The following is a 23,069-nucleotide window of genomic DNA, read 5'->3' as shown; positions in this document are numbered from 1 at the left end:
GCTGTTTCTTAACCTAAGAAACCAAGATATTTCTTCAGCACAACAACAATAAAAAAATACAAAGACTGAACACAAGCCTCAGAAATGATAATAGTTGTTTTAGGGTGGTAGGATTATGGATGATTTAAATTTGTGTTTTTCAAACTCACTGTAAGGCGGTTGAGTCTTTAGTAAAAAAGAAAAAGATTACAGTGACTTTCTCTGAATTTAACAGCTCTGGGCAAGGTAGGAAAGTTCAGTTGATAATGTGGCCACCACGGCAGTTTTCATTCTGAGTTCCTTATTGCGCGCCTCACATTAACATAAAACCTGCCTGGATCACTTTTTGTGTCTGGAGAAAAATCAACTAAATTTCTAAGGAGAAATAAAACTCTAAACTAAGAATCTATACTGGTAAACAATTAATGATTGTGATTCTGATTTTCTGGAACAAATCGCTCATCAACTCATTCTGGCAAGAAAGAGCACAGTACAGAACTTCTTCCTTAACCTGGAGCCCTCCTTGAGCTAGATCAACTACACATGTATTCACTTCTGTATGTAACTTAGAAAGTCAATTATTCCAGATCCCTGTATGTGGACGTCGAGACCCATTTCAGAGATAATCAGAAAGAGGGAACTGGAAATTGGAAACAGAAGAGGGAAGGAAAGCAGACGGCAGAGAAAGAGGCCTCAGGAAACACAGACAGTAACCTTCCCTCACGGAGGTCTGCGCAGAGGGCAGCCCCGGGGATGTGCATGTGGGCTGCAGGCAGGCCCAGGGGGCAGGAACTGACAACCCCAAATATAAAATCAGAAACGTTTTGAATATTTTTCGAGAATATGAGTCAGAGGAACAAAAAAGGCTCTTAATATTCCTGCTATCTGCAACAAGGCAAAAGGAATTTATGCGTGTCATACTGGAACGTGAGGGGAGGATTTTTAAAATATGGCATAAGAACAGGAGATGGAATTTAGCACACGGGACCTGTGGGGTGCCACACGCACTTCAGATGTGTGAACCAGCACTGGTGTTGTCTCCGGCTCTCCCTGTCTCTCTGTGGATGCGGTGGGTTTTTCCGAACATAAAAATCTCTGCCCTCACTCCTCCCACTGTTTGCCCACAAGGCCCAAGGTTTCCTGCTTGACCTCATGGTGCTTTGCAGGAATCGGAGGGGATTACTGGGGTTGCTTCGTACCAGATGTGGGAAGCCCTTTCCCAGAATCACATGCCTGTTTGGGGGTGGGGCCAACGCCACCTTTCCGTGGGTAGTTAACTCCCAAGTGCTCCCAATGGCTCCATTCCCTGAGCCCCAACACTTACAGGACTTTGTTTGGAAGCCAAGAGGCTGATGGATGTCATTAACTTCTGTGTTTTCCAGGCGCCTCCTCCATGCCCATAGCTCTTGGAGCCCTGTCACTCCAGTGGGGCACGAGTGCCTTATTGGCACAATGCATCATCATGACAAGGTGTTGGATGATGGATCGCTTCAGAGATGAAGCCATCAGAGAGGAAGTCCAAGATCAGATTAAATTTAATTATGGGATGAAAGAATTCTCATCTGTCATTCCGATGATGAATTAACTGAGAGAAGGAATGTGAGCTTCTCAGAAAACAGGGGAAAGGAAGACTAAAACGTATTGACAGAAGGACAAACAGAGGGGAGATCTGTAGTACCCTCCCCAGAGACCAGTGAATCGGAACGGTCCTCAGCACGGAGCCTGACACACCTCGATTCCTCTCCATGGCACACACCTTGTCTTAAGAATGCCCCACTACAGAGAGCAGCTGTCCAGGAAGCCCCCAAGGCCACTTCATTGGAACTCGGCTGGTCAAGCCCTGTGCATGCCATGGCATGCTTCGCTGGGGGGCAGCACCCCTCAGCTCCGAGAGGAGCCCACATCAGAATCAAAGGGGCGTTTTGTGTTCGCACACACACATGTGCAGCCATTTAGGGGGTTCCCGCCCGCACTCCCGGTGAAACTGGTCCTCAAACTTGATATGTGTGAAGCACTGGGGACCGAGGGAGGGGTTAACGACAAAGGGACTCAGGGGAGTGGGGGTGGCAGAACTGCTCTATCCCTGATCGTGGTGCGGTGACTTGACCACATGTGTTTGCCAAACTTGCAAAACTATACGTTATAAAGAGTGCATTGACTTTTAAAAAAACATCAATTATATAAAAACTGAAATAGCATTATAAATTAAAAAAAAAATTCCGCTGGGACACGAGGCATAAATTGGGCCTGTCCTGAGCAAACATCCCGTGGGACCTCCCGTCACTCCTACACACCTAACACCTCGCTCTGCCCATCATGGATGCTCAATAATCATGTGGATTCAAAAACAGAGCACTTGGAGATGAGCGTTGACATGCAGGTTGTAGAATCCCGGGCCACACTTTCAGGAGGTCTGGGTGGGTCCCAAGGATCCGCATTTGCAAGGAGTTCCTGGTGGCCAGCAGTCCTGTGGGCCAGACCCGACCCATGCTGGCTGGGGAGCCCCGGGGCTCTCAGTGCTCTGTGCTTATTGGCTATCCTGGACCACTTGCCACGCCAACTGCTACTGTCCCCTAAACGTGGCGTATGTCCCCAACCTCGCACCACTGCTCTGACATTCCACTTGCCTAGCACTGGCGCCACGCGCTCACGTCTTTCTGCCGTGGCCTGCCTGCTGTGGGCTAGAGAACATGTGGGATTTGAGGGTATGAGACATGCTTCCAGACGGCACTGCAGAGAAGCCAAGATCAGGAGGCACAAGACTTTAGTTTTTAAAGTGGGACGGCACTACCTGAGTCCCAATCTTCTCATAAGTAAAGGGGGCAGTCACTACTTTACCTGATTGGATTAAAGGTGTTCCCAAAACCAGAAATGGATTTCTCATCAGCAGCATTTTGGCTCCCTGCCTCTGGCCCAAACGAACGCTCAGAGCTGTTTCCAGGCAGGGAAGAACACTTAGCCCTGGGGCACCGTGCAGCCTGCTACACGATGGGCCCTCGGGCCACAGCTCAGCTGCAGACGTAAGGCAGCCTAAGAGCCACTGGAGGAGTTAGGGGTGAGGAAGACGCTATGTGCCCCTAAGCCCCTGGGGGTGGCACTGCCCACTCTTTTCTTTCTTCCTGACCTTTGCCGTCAAGGGAAACCTGAAGCAAAGGCTGAGGAGGGTTGATGGGGTGGGCTGAAAAAGAAGGCAGGAAGGGGCTGGCAGCGGAGCCATGCCCACGGCTGGTAGCCCTGTGGGGCAACCTTAGCTGCTCCAGCTTGGGGACCTGCCCAATGTAGGCCCAGGATGGCAATGCGCTGGAGTGGGGTGGGGAGCGGTAGCTCCTTAGACAAGACCCTGCTCTTAGTGGGGTTAAGATGACACCAAAGGCTGCGGCTGCGTCCTTGACCATTTTTAAATAAAACAGGCTCAAAATAGAAACGGATGTTTGTCTAATCCAAATTAGTGACCCGACAAAACCAAGGCTGGTCATGAGCCTGCTGACAAACACTTGTGAGCAAGCAGGCTCTCTGAGTGGCTGGGAACCATTTCCATCTTGTTGACAAATACATACAGGAAATTACCCTCCTCGGTGCCTATTTTATCTCTGTTTAATTGCTGTTTGACAATAAATTACGACAGAGTCCATTAATTAAGCTAACAATGCCCATGGAACACCAGCTCCTTCCTCTTGGAGTGGCCCGGCTCCAGGAGCCCTGATTCTGTCTCTGTTAACCCACAGCACTTTAGGAATCAGTTGAAAAGATGCCAAGGCACGTTCCTGGTGGGTAATGACCCCTGGCACAGAGGGAGCAGTGTAGGGGAGGGGAAAAAACCTTCATGAGTGAGGGGAGGGGCCACCAGCCAGCTGGAAAACAGTACCAAGAATGCGCTCTATTTCTGTGGGAGGACAAAAACAACATTAAACTTACTTTAAAAATCAGCTGATGCAAGACAACTATGGCTGATTTACAGGTATGCATCTCAGACTTGAGCGGAGAAACAAGCACCCTCATTTGGTCTGTCACTTGGACAAAGAAGCCGGGAGTTAAGTGGCCCTCTAAAGGACGGTCATGTACAGCAATGTGGCTCAGCAGTGGACACCCCCAAGGCTCGGTGTCCAGGCTCCTGCTGCCCTCCTGGCCAATACCACTGCTTCCCCATCTCCCTCTCCCAGCCAGCTTGCCCGAGAGAGAGTAGCTGTGGTCACTCGTTGGCTTGTCATTGGGCCTGTTCCAAGATGCAGCCTCTCAAACAGCTGACTTGACTGTCCCGTGCAGACCACAGCTCCCTGTACCCATTTCTCTGGTCACAGGGTCTTCCAGGGTACTTCACTCCTCAGTGCCCAGGACGGGAAAGCTGCAGTCAGTGGGGACCGGAGGCCAGATGTCTCCACAGCATCCGCACTTCTTTGAGGCTTTCTGTGCACAGTCTAAACATACCAACCCCCAGGTGAACCCTTCAGTGGCTCCCCATTGCCCTGAAGGTCAAGTCCCAGCATCACTGGCATCATCTAGGAACCTGTTAGAAGTACACAATCGCAGGCCCTACTCCTACCTCCTAACTCAGGAACTCTGGGGTGGGGCCCAGGAGCTAGTGCTTTACAAGCCTCCCCGGTGGTACTGCAGCACACTGAAGTGCCTTGGGGCATGGACACCTGCTTCCACCTGGCTTTGGTCTTACCTGTCAGCACTTCCTTTCCTCTTACGTTCTAAGCCCTGCCAAAGAGAGCCACCTCTGTCTCCCAGCACCCAGCAGCCTGGGCTTCTTGCCTTTCCACACTTACTATGCTGTAGGTGTCCTGCCTGTTACTTGTCTCTCCCCCTCAAGTGTAAAGCACTCGAGAGCAAGGATGATATCTTATCAACTGCCATATACAATTGTGACTAACACCAGCAGTAGGTGAGCAAGACATATTTGTTGAGAAAATGAGTAAATGCATGGAGGAAGACACTCACTGGCTCTTCAGTCCAGGCTGCCTTTGATGCTAATGCCCGTTTCCCAATTGGAGGGATTCCGTCTAAGCTTCCAGTCATTCTCCTGCTGCCGACGGACACTTTTAGCCAATTGTGAGTGGTGGTAGGGCTCAGTGAAATATCTTGAATTAAATAGATTAGATTTAAACTGCTTTGGTTGTTCTAGTGGGCCTGGCTCTAGTCTGCTTTGCTAGCAGGCACTTGCCCCTCCATGCCTCAGTTTCCTCATGCTACCTGCTACCTCCCAGAGTGGCTACAAGGATCAAAGGATTCAGGATTTGACCTGTCTGGCCTTCGGAGGACCCGTCACATTGAAGGGAGGCTGAGGGTCTAGATTACAAGTACCACTTGCAGTAATAGAAGGAACACAACTCTTTTCTTTCTAGGTACTGGCTTAATGGGAAAGCAAAGTGCTACGAGCAGTGAGTCTTTATGAATGCATGTGTATGTGTGTACGAATGTGAAGGTGCATGTGAACACATGTGTTCATAGGACATGAGAGAGACAACGGTAGCTTACAGGGTCTTTCGTCCAGTGTCTTCCTTTCACAGAAGAGTCTGTGAGTCTGGCTTTGAACAAACCATTTAGTGCTCCTTTGAAATTGAATGATAAATGTTTTCCCAATTTTTAGCTTGCCTTTTATTACCATTGGTTGACATAAAAATGTTTTAAATTTTTATGAATGTCAAGTGGAATGACATTTTTGTGTATGCTTATTCCCAATCTTAGAGAGTTTCTGCTAAGCTCTTTGCGTGCACACACATACATACCATTGGCTAGCACAAAGACGTCAAAGCAAATTCATTTCTTAGGCTCTGCTTTCACTTTGTTGGTTGACCATTTTGCCCTTTCTGAGTTGTCTTGTGTGTTTTCCTGAGAGACCAGAGAACACCTGTGCTCTCTGAAATGCACTGCAAGCACCTTCCTCCTTCCCAGGGGGCACTGGGCTCTTGTACGGCATGTACAGACCAGGTCATACTCACTACCAATCTGACACTGGCCCTGCAGGCTGGGCATGTCAGTCAGGTTCTCATGAGGGAATCTGCCAACTCTTTCTCTGAAGTTGTACACAGGGGTATTTGGTTATAATTACAACACATGCACAGGTGGCATATACTTGCCTATTAGCAAATGCCTCTCAAGTTTATTCACATTTTCCTTTCAGTTTGACACAGGCCAACTGCTCCTCTTAATATCTGTGCTGATACAAGCACTTGTGAATCTTTTCCCTAACTCATACAGAAGCAATCAGAAAGCCCCCACATTCTCAGAACTGGTAACAACTACCAGAACAGAGGACAACAGAAGTGACCAGAAGTCCCACACATGCCCTGGGGGCCAGCGACTTCACTCTTTTTTGGGCAGAGATGGGCTCCTACCTGGGGTCCCCAGCCGTGGCATGGGTACAAGATTGCTGTGTGGTTCTCCAGCGGCCCCTGGTCCAAGCACACATCTTTTGCCTTGTTGTTGCGAAGCTGCAGGAATAGGCAAAACATCACCCATCAGAGTTCATTGGTGGAGCGGCTGCTGCCCACCCACCTTCCCATCATGCCTTGGTCCCACCTCTCGCTGGGAAGGCTACACGATGCTCCACATAACGACCAGGGCCTGAGTCTATGAGGTGATCACTTCAGCAGGAAAGACAAAGTCCGTCAATGGATGCCATGGACACCAGTACTCTGCCTGTGACCCCCACCTACCCAGCTCCCCCATTCCCAGCAAAAAAAGGATCTCAGGAAACTTTTGGACATTGGAACACTGGTTACCCATTGATTATCCAGGATGGCCTTCAGTACCAACATTGGTTTTAATAACCCTGGGAATCATAGGTCAGCCTTCGGGTCATTACCGGCATAGAGCCATGAAAAAATGGTAATCAAAAAAGCAAACAAAAGCCTTGCCATCACGCAAAGTTCTAGCAACATTTATTTATATATTCAAAATATATTTACTGAATGCCTACGCTATGCCAGGCACCATCCTGGGTGTTTGGAACACACCAGTGGAGGAACAGACAAAAGTCCCCAGGACAAAACCCCTGAACTGAGGCGTGTTTCTTTGGGAGCTTGTAAGAACTCACCTAATTGAACCTCCAGGTGCACTGTGATTCTGTATTGGCGTCCACCCCGCCCACCACCCTGCAATCTCTACCAATGGGAAAATGGTAGTGTTGGTCTGCCCCATATATACACAGTCCCCTCCAGATTATATTCCCCATGGAAACCAAACTAACTAGGAATAAATAAAGAACAGAGGCAAGAGGCACTCTGCTTTTGTGCGCCAAAATTGTGTCTAGGTTCAGACAACTAAGCAGATTTTTAATGACTTTTTTTTTTAGATTATAAAAATAACACCATCTCATTGAAGTATTGTGGAAAATAGAGAAGAAAGTGATGACTGTTAACAGTTCTTTCACACAATTGTTAATTTGGGGGCAATTTAGTTTTGTTCAATTTTTGCTGTGATAAGCAACTTTATGCATAAAGCTTTGTTTACATTTCCGATTTTCTTGACTAGAATCCTAGAATTAGGATTACTGTATCAAAGGGTACAGACACCTTGATGTACTTAAAACGTGCTGCCCAATTGCTTATTGAACATTTTGAAGTAGTTTATATTCCCATCCACAAGATACATAAATGCTTACCAGTCCTGAGTTTCACCACCTAAAAATACTGTGTTGGTCCAAGTGTACAAACTTCCAGTTCTAAGATGAATACATTTGGAGTATCTATTGTACATCATGGTGATTACAGCTACTAATATTGTATTATATACTTGTATGTTTCTAAGTGAGTACATCTTAAATGTCCTCACCACAAAAAAGAAATGGCAATTACGTGAGGGGATGGAGGTGGGAGCTAACACTACTACGGTGGTAATCGTGCTGCAATTCATAAGTGCATCAGGTCAACACCTCGCAGGCCTTAAACTTACACAACATGATACGCCAATTATATCTCAATGGCGCTGGAGAGAAAAAAGAAAAAGAACAATAGATGGGGGAAAGAATTAAATGGTGGAGTCTTCTTTAAAACCCAAAGTACTTAAAGTTTGTTGAGGAGTGCAGAGAGAAGTGATGAGTCAGACATGTGGCATAACGTTCCCAAGGACTCCCCAAAGCCAGCTATCTCTAAGGAATTGCAAAGCTAACATAGGAGTCCAACACCATAGCTATAGTTCTTTTATGAATGAGTTAAGGGAATGCTTTGCTGCCAATGCTTTCAATGATGAAAAGGATAAATTAGATGGAAAAACCTGGACAACTTCTGAGTCAACTTTCAGAGTTAGATTTTGAAAGCAATGAAATTTAAGAACTACCTTTACCAATGTATTTTGCTCATATTTTCTTTTTTATGTATACACAAGAGCAATATGATGATAATGTGTCTGATGAAGTCTAACAAAACTTTTAATAAAAATTATAGGTAATAAAAAAGAATTTAAAATATTATTGTTTGGGGAGGTAAAGAAAGATCTTTATTTTATAAATTTATAATTAATAGTAAATTGGAATGTTTTATGTTTCGTAATCATTTTCCTTTTAGAGAATTATCAGTTTATTTCCCCACTGGGATCTCAAGTGCTTTTATTAGAGATTTGCAAGAGTGCTTCACATATTAAGGAGATTAATTATTTTATGGCATATTCCATGTCATGATTTCAGAATGCTAGGCTTCTAAATTTTGTTTCTAAGGTTTAGGCAATGCATTTGGTATTCAAAACCATTTATGGGGGGCCTGATAAGGGCCTGGGATTGCGCTAAGTTTAACAAGGACCTTGCCCTGAAGCAGTCTGGAGGGAGAGACACAGGATGAGCCAGTGTAATGACTGAGTCGTGCCAGGGTGACGAGGACACATCCTTACCCCTCTGAAAGGCTCAGAGCCTAAGGGGAGCTGACTCCTGAGCTAAGTGGGGGGATGCCGGCAATGATCCCCTTGCCCCGGTGGTGCTTATGTGGATTTTTGCACGTGTGTGCGTTATGCACATTGATGTGTGCTGTATTTCATATAAATAATACCTAAAGGAAAAAAACGATGAGCAAAAGTGAACTAGGTTGCCAGGGGAGGTTCGGGCCATAAGGGTAGCTCGAGCCGACCACAGAATTTTGAGCAAAAGAGTTGGTGGCCCCGTGTTTTTGTGCACAGTGAAGTGCGTTTGCATGTGGGAAGGCAGTATCTCACACGTGTAAGGGTGAGGATATAAAGCATACACATATCTTCCTTTAAAGACTATTTTAAGGCTTTCCAGCTAATAAACATGAATACAATTTTTAAAAAGAAGCAAAAATGACTCATTATCTAAGTGGACTGGGCAGTGACACTGGATGTAGGGTGAGGCAGATATACTGGGGCTGACACCTGCTCAGAGGTGTCTGTCTGCTCCCTTCGTCACTGAGCTGTTGTCTGGTGCTGGGACAAGAACTAGTAGGAGTCAGCGTTAAAACACAGTTGTCAGAATATGGTAAATTTTGTCACCAAACTGAATTTGACTAGAAAGTGATTCTTAAAGAAGGTATAAAATGCAAATAAAGTGTAATAATGTTTGGGTCTAAAATCCTAGATAATATCAACAAAAACTGAAAAGTTGATAAAGAAGAGTTCAGGAGAAAGTGTGTTAAAGTTCTTACATACTGCTTGATCTTTCATTCTGGAGGCTCAAAGGTTTGTTTTGTTTTCTTTTGTTTTTTTAAATTAGAGGTTACCATAATGTTATCAAGAGCAAGACATACACAATTCAAATGACTAGGAAGCTTTTAAAAGCCAAAAAACAAGCTAGGTAAAAAAATTAGGGAAGAGCAAGGAGCATAAAACCCAGAAATATTTATTGGCCTGGAGAAAGATTCTCAAACAGAATTGTACATGGAAAAACGAAGGGTGCAAAGTGCATATATGGTATGAATTCACTCTGCCTTCTTCTTTTTCCACTGCGTGGGGGCCTGGCTGTGGTGAAAAGAACCAGCAGGAGTGAGTGTTAAAAATAGACTTGTCTAAATAATGGTAGGTTTTGTTATCAAACTGAATTTTATTAGTTTCATTTCTTTCATTTAATGCTATAGTCCATCTGAAGTATATATTTTAGTAGCTGGTGAGCTCAGCAAACAGAGGAATAATAGAAAATGCCTAAAATGTTAACAACGATCATATCTGGGAATTGGAGTTAGTTTTGTCTTCGTCTTTATATTTTTCCACAGAATGTATACATTAAATTTATTACTTAAAAGAGATAGGGCATTTTGCAAAATCAAGACTACCCCTCTCCAAAAATCGGACATGTTACCTCCAAGGCCACATCACTGTTCAGCTCCAGAGACATTATTTACACTGTACTTCACGTGCATGGGAGGCCCTGGGGTTGTGCAGTGCACAACCTGTAGAACTGTGCCCTGGTCATCTAGCATTTTCCCATTTTTATTCTTTCTTTGTTAATACAATTTTTCTTCTAATTATAATATCACATAAACACTAACGATAATTGGAAAACAAGACAAAGTGCCTACACAATAACTGCCTGTCCCACTATACTCAGAGGTAACTAAAACTATCATCTCCATTTCCTAATACTATTCTCTCCCTTGCTCCCAATTTAAAATAGTAGCTAATCCAATTCATAACCCTGACTTTTTCCTTTTAAGAATTATATTATCAATATTTTCTCATGCCATTAAACTTTTGTGCATACCTTTTGAAATGGCTACAAAATATTTCAAACCATTAAATACGGAGGGTGCCAAAAAAATGTACACATTTTAAGAGATATTATCTATGTATTACTTTTCGAAGTTGAATTGAATTAAGGTAGCAATGTGTAGTATGAGGTTCACTCAAAAGATTTCGTTAATCAAATAAATGCTAGCATCATTCATTGTATTACAATTTTAATAGTCTTTTCCTTTCTTAAAATGTGCATACTTTTTTGGCTCTCTCTCTCTCTCTCTCTCTCTCTATATATATATATATATATATATACACATATATATATATACTATATGTATATATACATATATGTATATGTATGTGTGTTTGTGTGTGTGTGTGTATATATGTATATATACATATATGTATATGTATGTGTTTGTGTGTGTGTATATATATATATACACACACACACACAAACACACATACATATACATATATGTATATATACATATAGTGTATATATATATAGTATACATAGTATACATTATATATAGTGTATATAGTGTATATATATATACATATAGTGTATATAGTAGAGTATAGTATATATAGTATACACTATAGATAGTGTATATATAGTGTATATGTAGTATATAGTATACACATATATATATAGTATATCTAATTAACCTTCAAGTTAGATTCAAAATTTTTGATCCAAAACAAAAAACACACTGAGATGAATAATTTTATTCTCAAATCTTTGTTCTCATTTCAGATTATTTGTATAGGATAAGAGTGGAATGACTATCAGTAAGCCTTTTAACACATGTGGTTCAAATTGCCTTTAAAAAGCTTATTTCAATTTGTGCTGTCACCAGAGGATATGTGGGTTTTCATATTACCAAGACCTTGCTGGAAAAATACCAACATATATTCCAAAAATGAATATTTGTTCATTTGGTAGTAGGAAAAAGGCTACTTCAATGTATTTTAAAATTAGTTTCAATTTCTTTGATTATGAAATAAACTTAAAATTTTCATGTGTTTTTCAACTATTTTTATTTTTCTCTTGTACTTTATTTTTTCTTTTGAGATTTTTAAAATTTTTCTTATTTAGGTTAAATTTTTTATTTAAATCAACTTGCAGAGTTCATTACATATTAATGGCATTATTGATTAATCTACAATATTTTTGGCATACATATTTTCAGTTTGGCATATTATTTCTCTATTCAGTTGATGTATAGTTTACTTTAATATTTATGAGCTCAGATCCTTTATCCTTTTCCTTTGTATTTTCTTCCATGGCTTTCATTCTTAGAAAGTCCTTTCATATCTATTTCTGTATGGTTGTATTATGGTTTCTTTTATTTCACTTAATGCTATGGTTCATCTAAAATACATTTTGGGATATGGTCAGCAGTAAGAATCTAAATTGTTTTCTTTTTAGATTCAGTTTACCCAACTGTTTCATGAATAATCCAGTCGTTGCCCATAATTTTTCAATGCCTTATTCATATTTGATCTATTTTGTTAACCAAAAAACAAAACAAAACAAAACCAACCAAACAAAAGAACCCCAAACCATGCTTTTATTTTGAAGAGGAAAAGACAAGGCATTTGGACCTATGAATAGGTACTGCTGCGTGCCAGGTACTGTTCTGAGAACTCTACATATCGCAGCTCATTTCCTCTTCCCAACAACCCTATGCAGTAAGCATTTTTCTTCCCCCATTTTGCAGATGAGGGAATGAGAGCCGAGAGGAACCATTCTGGGTGGCTGCAGTCTTCCTCTGTCCTAACCACTATGCAGCTGCCCTGTAAAAAGCAAGCTTTCCATTCCAGATTCCAGCTCCGGAGAGGCATGTCGCCAAGTGATGGTTTACCTGGAGCTGATTTACTTTTTTAAAAGGCATGTAGTCAGTGGTACTGTAAAAGCTATATATGATGTCAGAGGGGTAGTAGATTAGGGGCGGGAGCTATCACTTTATGAGGGGTGTAAATGTCTAACTATTACATTGTTTTGTACACCTGAAACAAATAATAAGAATAAGGCATCAGGCATAAAGTCGGAAAATTCAGTTATAGAAAAGTAAACACTCTGAGTCAAAGAGAGCCTTCCTAGCTTTGGAACAGGCACAGCCATCCAAGTTGACAGCATGCGTGGGCTTAATTACCTCCCGGTATGCAAAGGTGTTATTGCATCTTCTCATTTCTGGGTAAACGTGATCCAGGTACCACTGGAAATTCTTACACTTTAAACTTTTCCTTAAGGCTCTTAAGAAAAATATTCTTTGCATATTATTGAGTAACATTTAAAATTATTATGCATGTGGACAGCATAATTTCAGTAATTATATAGATATATATGGTTTCAGTAATATATAGATAGATAGCTAGAGATAGATATATAGATATATACAGCCTATATATCTAGATCTAGATCTATATATATATATAATATATGTGTGTGTGTATATATATATCTATATATATATATAGATATATATATATATCGTAAAAAAAATACATAGGGGGAAGGTGAGGGGATTAGAAAACAATCAGTAACCACAAGATGGCCACGGGGTTTTGAAAATTAATCTGGGGAACGTAATCAATAATGTTGTAAAGATTTTGTAGGGTATCCGATAGACACGTGTCCCATTTGGGAGACCATCTCAGGGAAGATGTAGATGCCTGATCACTGCACTGTACACCTGAAGCTGAACAATAATGAATGCCAACTATAATATTATATATATATATATACATATATATATATATATATGTATGTATATATAGGTATGTATACATTTACAAGAGGCAGAGTACAGCATTCGGAGTGGAGACAGTGGAAATGGGATGGCTCGGTGCGATGTCAGAGAGAGAGTGGGTGGGAGAGGGGGGTCCACAGTGTGAGGGATGTAAATGATACACGTCTAAGTAAAAAAAAAAAAAAACCTCATAGACACAGACAATAGTTTAGTGGTTACCAGAGGGTAAGGGGGGTGGGGGGTGGGAGATGAGGGTAAGGGGGATCAAATATATGGTGATGGAAGGAGAACTGACTCTGGGTGGTGAACACACAATGTAATTTATAGATGATGTGATACAGAATTGTACACCTGAAATCTATGTAATTTTACTAACAATTGTCACCCCAATAAATTTAAAATAAAAAAATAAAATAAATTAAAAATAAATAAATTAAAAAAAAATAAAAAAAATAAAACTAAAAAAATACATATAGACACAGTAAGGAAGATCATACATCAAAATGTACATATTATCTATGGAATCAGAACGCCTATGCCCAATCCTGGTTTCATGACTTACAGGCTGTGAGACTTTAGATAATTTATTTAATTTCTCTAAGTCCCAGCTTTCTTACCAGAAAGCACTTAGAATAGTGTGTAGCATATCAAAAGCACTCAGTAAGTGTCCATTGCTATTACTATTATTTGCAAATTTTCCTAAAATGCATATTTATGGCATTTGTAATAAGAGAAAAGTCAATCTGTTTTAATGTTTAGAAAAGTGACGTTATCTCATCCTAGAGAATCCAAGACGAGCATCTAGACCCTTTCTCTGGTGGTAAATGGCTCCAGCACACAGCACTGAGCAATGACCCAGTCCCCACCTCTCTTTATACCCAATTTCCTATTCAATGTCCCACTTACAGGTCCTAGGGGACCTCAAAATCAGAAAGTCCCAAACAGAACTCATCATCTGCTCCATGCCACAGGCAAAAGGATGGTCTATGCCCCATTGTCACATTACATTTGTCCCCTCTACCAGTTGGTGAGGGCCTTGCTGTCAGGGAGTGCACCATCAAAAACCACTTACTGAATGAATAAATGAATGGAGGAACGAACAAATTACTCTGTTGCTTATTTTCCCCCATTAAAGCAATCCACAACCCATTGCACAGCCATCCAAGTTGACAGCATGCGTGGTCTTAATTACCTCCCCGTATGCAACGGTGTTATTGTATCTTCTCATTTCTGGGTAAACGTGATCCAGGTACCACTGGAAATTCTTACACTTTAAACTTTTCCTTAAGGCTCTTCTTTCAGAGACATCACCTATGTCAATTCCTGGATTCTGGAAATAGAGAGAAACAAAGGGCATGAGTGGCTGGGGAGCCCTGGCCAAAGAGAAGGATAGGTGGTGTCACCCTCAGGAAAACCATCAGAGAGAAACCTTAATTTCTCTGCATGTTTGCTCTGAAGGTCTGGTTAAGAGGACCTACTTGATCATGTAGCCCAAATCTAGACACTGCTGTCCCCTGAGTACAACACACAGTCCCCGATGTCAGCTGCCCTTATCAACGCCAAGCAAAAGGAATCGGGGACACACTGAGGCGACAACCTACATTCCCAGCTCCGTCTCTCCCACACTTCTTCAGTGACTATCCAAGCCCATTATTAGAGGAATTATTTGACTAAGACAAGAAAATAGATGCCTATAAACCACCTCCTGTCTTTCTTTTCTACACGTGTGTAATTTCCCCCTTTGTTGGCTCTTTGTGAAGTTCATTTATGCAGAAGTGAAAATAATTTTCCATTGAAAAGCTTGTAATGATGTTCTAATGAATAATTCACTCTACTTTTACAGAAATGAACCTGTAATGGGCTGCTGTGTGCTGACGGGGGAACTAAAGTAGCTGAGAAATGACTCCGCAGACTCAGTGGTGAGATGGCCGAGAACTGGCAGAGGAGGGACGCTCTGTCCACAAAGGCCAGCAGCCAGGCAGCATCTTGGGGTCAAGGAGAAGAGTTCAAATTATTTCATTAAGATTTCTTCTTTGGCAGCCAAACAATGCTTTCAAAGGAAAATCTCTTTAAACATCAAACATTAAAATTCAAAGGGAAACCTGGGCAGCAACATTGAACTCTTTGTTTTAATATACTCAGCGTGATTAATGAGAACGGTCATTTGTGAAAGCGTGGAAGGCTGCCCTGGCATTAGGGACCAAGGTTGTTTGTAATGATGGAGAAAGTGCTGGGGTGCAGTTGACAGCCTTGGGTTCTTATGACTCTGAGCAAGTCACACCACCACTGTGGGTCACAACTCCTCACTGGCAAACCAGGAAAAATAACCCCTATCCCACTGACGTCGCAGGGCAGAGGTGAACCAAGATGCGAGTTCATATCCCTGCCCTGCCGTGTGCTGGGTGTCATCCTGAAGCAAGCCGCTCCTCACCCCAGAGCTTCGGTTTACCCATCTATAAGATGGGCATCACAGTACATTCCTATCCAGCTAGACTGAGTGCTCTGTTCTAAGCCTCACTGTTAGCTTTGCAGGAGCCCTATGAGCTAAATGTTAACAATTTCTGCTGTACAGATGAGGAAACTAAGGCAGATGGTTCCTGAGTCATGAGGTGGTTAGGAGGGCTAAATGAGATATTGCACATAAGGAACTTATCTGGTGCCTGGGACATAGTAAGGGCTCAAGAAATGTTGCCTATCTTTATATCACAACATGTAAAATCACTTGGAGTATAACAGCTATAAAGTGCTACATGGCCGTAGGGGGTTTTCAATGTTTTAGGACATTATTTCCATAATTGTAACAGCAATGATATAAATGCTTCATTTTTGTCCTCTTTGTCCGCAGACCTGCACATAATTTAGCTGCATTTCTGCTATTCTGGGCTCCAGCCCTCTGAAACACAGGGCCTACCATTGCACAATGGGAACAATTCTAGGCCACTCTCTTGGCATGGCTCAGATACCTTCAGGTGCTCTGGCTGAGGAGGTTAATCCAGCTGTGGCAGACAAGCAATGCCCACCGACAGCTCCATGTCCCATGCCACGCACTGCTCTGAGCATGTCACCTGGACTTAGATTTAGTAATTTACATTTAGTTCTCCCAAACACCCGAGGAAGGAGGACCTGCTATTACCCCCATTTTATAGCTGAGGATCCTAAGGTACAGAGACAATAGAAATGGATTTATTCAAGATCTCACAACTAGTAAGTGGCAGAGCTGGGATTCAAAAGGTTGTAGTAACAGGGGAATTTTCCTACACAGAATGTGGAGGAGAGTTGAATAGCCATGAAAACAAGGGACTCAGCCTACAGTGAGGGCACATGTTGTGGGGCAGCTGCAGCTCCGTGGGACAGCACACAGCCAGAACAGAAGACAGGGTCTGCGGCTAGAAGCTCGACAAGAATCTTCTGGACACAATGTGTGTTCCGGAGCGGGGCATTCAGATTAGTATCAGACTGCGATTAACACGGTGGGACCCTTGTAATCTTTGTCAATGGATTTCGAGATTTCCATTCTAAAACCTGGAGATCTGTGGACTCCTCAAAATGCACTCATAAGTTTGCAAGCTTGAGCATATTTCTGGGGAGGGACCCTCAGCTTATTAAAGGGAGCAGTGATCTGTCAAACACAAGTGTCACTGCTGTCGGTGATGGGGCGAGCTGCGGGGCCTACCTCCAGGGGCAGGTTCCACGCTATGTACACATGGGACTTGTAGTCGTCCATCCAGACCTCGGCCACCCGCAGAGCGTTCCTCTTGGTGTAGAAGCCGATGTTGCTGTTGTACGGCTTCTTCTTCCGCTCGATGTGGGCCACCCGGGAGCAAGGCAGGACCTCCATGCTGCCGCCGCAGAGCCACACCTGGAGGCGCAAGGATTTCATAATCAGCCGGACAGAGAAATCCCAGAGCCCACTGCCCCTCCCCGAGGCCCAAAGGCGACAGCGCAGGAGACAGCGGGAGTGAGAAATGCCTGTTAATGTGTAAAGCCGGTGAGATTCCAGGGTTAGTTTGTTACTGCAGCACAGTCCAAGCTAACCTGAAACAGGTAGAAAAGAAGGTTTTTGAAATTTTTATAGATACAATAGTTTAGGATATTAAAATCCAGCTTGGGGTAAGAGAAGTGACAAACCTAAGGTGCTCCTGGTGACACGTGGGTGTTCTGAGTTCCCAGTGGCACACAGGTGGCATCCATGAAGCCTTTCTTTCCTGCCTGGTTGAAGCTGTGCCCTGTGGACTTAGACTGGAAAATTCAAAGTAAAACCCAGCCCATCTGTATGCCTACCCGCACCAGGTGTACAGTGGTCTAATTCTGCATTGTTTACGTGCTCTGTAAACAATGGAGTTCTCAGTGCACAGATGTCCAGCTTTCTGGAAGCATCCGACCCAGCATGATCGTGTGTAGCCGTCACTTGTTGCTGGAATATTCAGGTGGGAGGCTGAAATAATAGTTGCCTTTGAGAGACGCAAAAGCCCAAGGATGTGATATGTGCCACCCTCTGCCCGGGCACGGCAGGCATCCAGGCTCAAGGCTTTGGTCCAGGGGAAAGCTAGACCAGCCATCTACTCTAAGTCCCAGGGAGGAAAAACAACATATTTCTGACTCCAGAAGGACTTATTTGTGAAAATGAACATCCTGGTGCTGGTGGGGAGAGGAGGAAGAAGACAAGAAGTCTCAGGACCTGCGAGGCCGTCCTGCTGGGAGGGTCTTATATACGCTCCATAAATGAGAGTGGGCTCTTATGCTGACTCCCAGACAATGTACGCTTGTCCCAACCCGAGTCACTTCAAGCTGTCTACCTTTAATCTCTTAGGAACCCCCAACTCAAGGATACTGGGGCACTCTTGAGTATTTCAACACCTCTCCTGGGCATTTATCAATTAAATTTGGTGGCACAATTCATGTGCGTGTGTTTCTATTTGCCAACTCTGGTTGTACCACAGGGAAGTGATACAGCTGGAAAATTCTCCCCATCACCAAGAACGTTCTTTCACTTTGCTCATTTCTTCAAGGAGGAGACTGTGAGCTAAAAGACTGGTACACAGTGGGTGGTCCAGAAAAATCTGATTTGGGACCTGATAACAGCAAGGTGCCTCCATTAGTTGGGGCAGACCCAGCTAGATGGAAGCCCAGTCAGGGAGGCAAAATATGGCCAGAGGCCTGTGGGGAATAGAGGCAAGAGACCTTACAGGGTGAAACAAGATGGCTAAATTTCCTGGAGTGGACATTACACAAAGACTCAGAGTTCCACAGTTATGTGACATTTGATAGCTTCAAGATTCAAGGAATGGATTAGAAAACCCCATGTTTATGGATTAGAAAACTTAACATTGTTAAGATGTCAATATTCCACAAATTGATCTAAAGATTCAACTTTCCTCAAGGGGGGCAGTTCAGTGGGTAAAGAATAGTGCTGGGAAACATGCAAATTGTGTTGGGAAAACATGCAAAAAAATGCATTTGGACCACTACCTCACAACATATACAAAAATTAACTTGAAATGGATCAAAGACCTAAATGTAAGAGCTAAAATTGTAGAACTCTTAGAAGAAAACACAAGGGCAAGTTTTCATGACCTTGGAGTAAGCAAATGTTCATCAACTGATGAACGGATAAACAAATATGGCATTTCCATGTAATGGAAAATTATTTAGCAAGAAAAAAATGAAATATTGATCCATGCTACAACATGGATGAACTTTGATAACACTATGCTAAGTGAGAGGCCAGTCACAGAGGACCACATATTGTATGATTCCATTTACATGAAAAATCCAGAATAAGAAACTCCATTGAGACAAAAAATAAACTGATGGTTGCCTAGGTCGGGGGATGGGGTTGGAGGAAGGTAGAGTGACTAATGGTGGGTATGGTGTTTCCTTCTAGGGCGATGAAAATGTTCTAACATTGACTGTGGTGATCACTACACAACTCTTTGAATATATAAAAACCATTGAGTTGTACACTTTAAATGTGTGAATTATAATGGTCCGTGAATACCTTAACAAAGCTGTGACAAAAATAAATAAATTGACAGATTGATAAATCCACAGAGAGATGGGGCATAGAAATTCCAGGGATGGATTCCATGTTGGGGAGGCCCTGGAGGACTGATGAAAGCAAAGCAGAGAGCTGTGAGGGCCGGGTACTGAGCAGGGATCGCAGATGCAGGTGTAAGAGGGGTCTCAGCAAAAGTCGAAACTCAGGCACGTGAACAGAACCTCCAGGTGGAAACAGAACCCATAGCCAGGACGACTTGGTGCCAATCCTCCATAAGCAGGTCAGACTATGGTCAGTATTGTCCCAAAGCCTAGGGTGCCATTAGGCTCAAGAGACGGCTCAAGTGGCCTTAGCTGTTAGAAGTGGAGGTGAGAGGTAAGAGGAGCCAGGTTGGCCACTATGTCAGATCTCAAGCCTCTTAAATGACAGGGAGAGAAGGTGTACCAGGCTGGGAGGCAGGTAGCCCAACATGTCTGTCCTGTGTGGCAGGGACCCTGTCCTGGGCTCTACTGTGTGGATATCAGTTGCACGCTCAATGGGCACCAACTCAGAGCCACTCAGTTCTTCTGGTGTAGTCTGAAGAGGGGAAAGGGGCTCTCAGACTACTTGGCATCTTGCAGGTACATCCCTCAAATGGGCCCAGAAAACCTGGAGTGAATCACCACGGTGGGTCCTGGCCCAGATGCCTGCAACATCATCACAGACCCCCTCAGCCTGGGGCACATTCTTGTTACCAGACGGTGCCTGCCTGGCAGGTCTGAACCTCAGCCTGTCACCTCCAGTGACACACACTGGATTTAGGGTCATAAGCATGAGTAACCATCAGGAACACATCTTGTGTAAGACAGAAAATGACATCACTGCAACATTAAGCTGCAAACCATTCTGGAACTATCAGGCAGAAGAGGCAACTCAAAGATTAAAAAAAAGAAGAAAAAAGGAAGGAAGGGGAGGAAAAAGTGAGGAAGAGAGGGAGGGAGGAAAGAAGAGAGGGAAAGAGGGAGGAAGGGAGGGAGGGAAGAAGGGAGGGAAGGAGGGACAAGGGTGAGAGAAACTCACACCAACAGCCAGTGGGTGTGGAGGCGTGCTGAGCTCAGTCCCCGGGTGCTGAGGAGCGGCCCAGCCCTGCGACAGGCCCAGAGAGCTCCTTCTGCCCTGTCCTTCTCCACCCTCCACTTCTGCAGTCAACTCCCCTCAGACAGGTGAGTGTCCCCATGTAGCCTGCTCTAGATCCCGGGACTGGACAAATAGTCCCAATCAAGCACAAAACACCAACTACTTCACGAAATCCCCACAGATGAGGAAACGGGGGGGTCTCAGAGGTTGAGTTAGTTGTTAATAACCCCCAATCAGCAAGTGGGAGAGCCAGAACCACAACTTAGCCACGTGCTAACCCTTACTAGGTGGGCACTGCAACTCTGACCCTGCTATCCAGGCCAAGCTGACCTGTGGACTTGGGCCCTCAAGCTTTCCTTCCTCAGCTGCAGCTTGCACCTTACTCAGGGGCCTGGCCGGCACTTCTGACTTGCATTGTAGCAGGGGTGAGTGAGGGGAACAAGGTGTGCACACATGGCCCGAGAAAGTTCAGCAGGTCTGAGGTGTCACCAAAGTTAAGGGTGTCATTTTTTAGGGGTGTCAAGGTTAGCCTCCTCTTGCACAAAGCGATCTGGCAGTGTGGCACTGCAAGGGCAACTGGAAGGAGCCAGTGAGTCAAGCAATTCTCAAGTCCCAGCAGGCTGTGCTCTGAGTTGTCCGGGAGTGGTCACAGCATGGGCTGGCCCCAAGTGGTAGTGAGTTAATGTGAAGTCAGTCCACGGTCAAGTGAATGAGCCTAGATAGTAGAAGTGAAGGAATTCAAGAGAGTAGACTGAATGCTTTAGAAACAAAGCAACTGTCATGTGGGGTGTCAGGCGGACTCTCTAGTCCTGCTCCCCATATAAGAACACAGGATACGGTGAGGCCAAAAAGGAACACCCACAGAGCCATAGATAGGGGAGTCATACCACTATAGTCTCGCTGGTGGCTGGGTTGGAGACACAGGAAGCAGGATCCACACTATCTGCAACCTGCCCGTCCACTACTCTGCAGTCCACAACCGCGACTCTGCCGTGCTAACTGCAATCCACGCTTGCTAGCTCAGCCACTATCTTCTTGCTAGCCCCCCATTTGCTGCTAGCGTAGCCACAGCAGTTATATTAGTGGCAAATGGCTCACTGGTTACAGCTGATGGCAAACTAACCACAGCTGATGGCCATTTACTACCTGAGTGAGCAACTTTCCACGTGAGGGAGAGAGCCTGGAAATTGCACTCCTGGCTCTGTCCCCACACTCCACCTCTACAGGGTCTCGCCTCACAATCTACGCGACAAGCGTCTTCCGCGAGGGGCCCTGTGCGAGGAGACTAGAGATGAATGCAATATCTTGGACACAGCCAGGCTCTCTGGACACAGCCAGGGTTTCTCAGGGTACCACTAGTGCTTCTGAGCACAGACAGACTTCCTGGGCTTCTTAGGTACACCAGTCTCCCTGGGTACAGCCAGGGCTCTCAGGACACTGCCACTATCTCTGGGCTCAGCCAGACTTCCTGGACTCAGCCAGGGCTCTCAGGGCACTGCCACTCTCTCTGGGCACAGCCAGCCACCATCTTCTCACATAGTCTCCACGGCTGGTCGAGACACAAAAGCAAACATCTGCCAGTTCCACTACATGGTGGTACGTTCCCAAGCAAACAGTCAAGTGGTCCATTAAATTAGGGATGGAAGGCAATTCCCCATAGTCCATAGTCATTCGCCAGGGCTGTCCTGGGGTGAGGGACGACCTTGATCTCACCCTCAGCTCCCATGGAGGATTCAGCAAGCGTTTCCTCCTGGGACTACAAGTCCAGCATCCGGGCTGCCTCAGCAAGAACTTCCCAGCTTACAGGGCCACAACGACCCTCGCTTTCTCTGGCCTATGCTGGTTGGGGAACCATCCACATCTTCCCACCCCTCCACGGGGGTCCCGCTCTCTGGTAGCTGCTCCTCCTGGTCTTCCTGAGACAGAGTGTTAATACGCACAAACTGCTCCACCGCCCTTCGGAGGGCTTTGGCCGGCACCGTACCCTGCTTGCTGCGCCATGTGTCATTCAGGGTGTCAGGCGGGGTCTCTAGTCCTGCTCCCCACATAAGAATGCAGGATATGGTGAGGCCAAAAAGGAACACCCACGGAGCCATAGATAGGGGAGTCATACAACTATAGTCTCGCTGGTGGCTGGGTTGGAGACACAGGAAGCAGGAGCCACACTATCTGCAACCTGCCCGTCCACTACTCTGCAGTCCACAACCTGCACTCTTCCACGTGAGGGTGAGAGCCTGGAAACTGCACTCCTGGCTCTGTCCCCACAGCAACAGGTTAGCTAAGGCAGCTGCTAGGGGTATTCCAGAAGTACCGGTAATTCACCTCACTTTTGACTCTATCTGAGAGTTGTGAAAGCAAAAGGGGAGCTCCCTAAAAAGAGTGATCCAGGGTATCCTTCTGTCACACATAAGAAGCAGCTACATGCGTCCCAAGTACAGCTGATACCAAGGAAGGGTCTGGAGGATCTGTTCTCCACATCACTGTTTATCAGCCCAAACGGTGAGGTCCTACAGAGACTGGAAGAAATGATATCAAAGGGAAACCAAAAGAAAGATTGGAATGAAAGACTGAGTGACACATCTCTGATGCCAAGGAGGAAG

General features: G+C 44.5%; 1 protein-coding gene across 2 annotated transcripts in view; it reads right to left on the bottom strand.

Moving 5' to 3' along the window:
• GALNT17 (polypeptide N-acetylgalactosaminyltransferase 17) overlaps nucleotides 1–23,069 on the bottom strand; it is a 529,087-nt gene that overhangs the window by 19,055 nt on the left and 486,963 nt on the right. For both annotated transcript variants that reach the window (XM_033110448.1, XM_033110449.1), the window contains exons 7-9: nucleotides 17,029–17,214; nucleotides 14,548–14,685; nucleotides 6,318–6,413 (exon numbers count right to left, since the gene is read on the bottom strand). In XM_033110448.1, coding sequence (XP_032966339.1) covers nucleotides 6,318–6,413; nucleotides 14,548–14,685; nucleotides 17,029–17,214 — 420 coding nt within the window. The remainder of the gene's footprint in view (nucleotides 1–6,317; nucleotides 6,414–14,547; nucleotides 14,686–17,028; nucleotides 17,215–23,069) is intronic.

The sequence above is a fragment of the Rhinolophus ferrumequinum genome, chromosome 7, assembly GCF_004115265.2.
Source record: "Rhinolophus ferrumequinum isolate MPI-CBG mRhiFer1 chromosome 7, mRhiFer1_v1.p, whole genome shotgun sequence".
NCBI classification, from domain to species: Eukaryota; Metazoa; Chordata; class Mammalia; order Chiroptera; family Rhinolophidae; genus Rhinolophus; species Rhinolophus ferrumequinum.
Note: the sequence above shows the minus strand (reverse complement) of the source record. Positions and strands in the feature narration are given on the sequence as shown.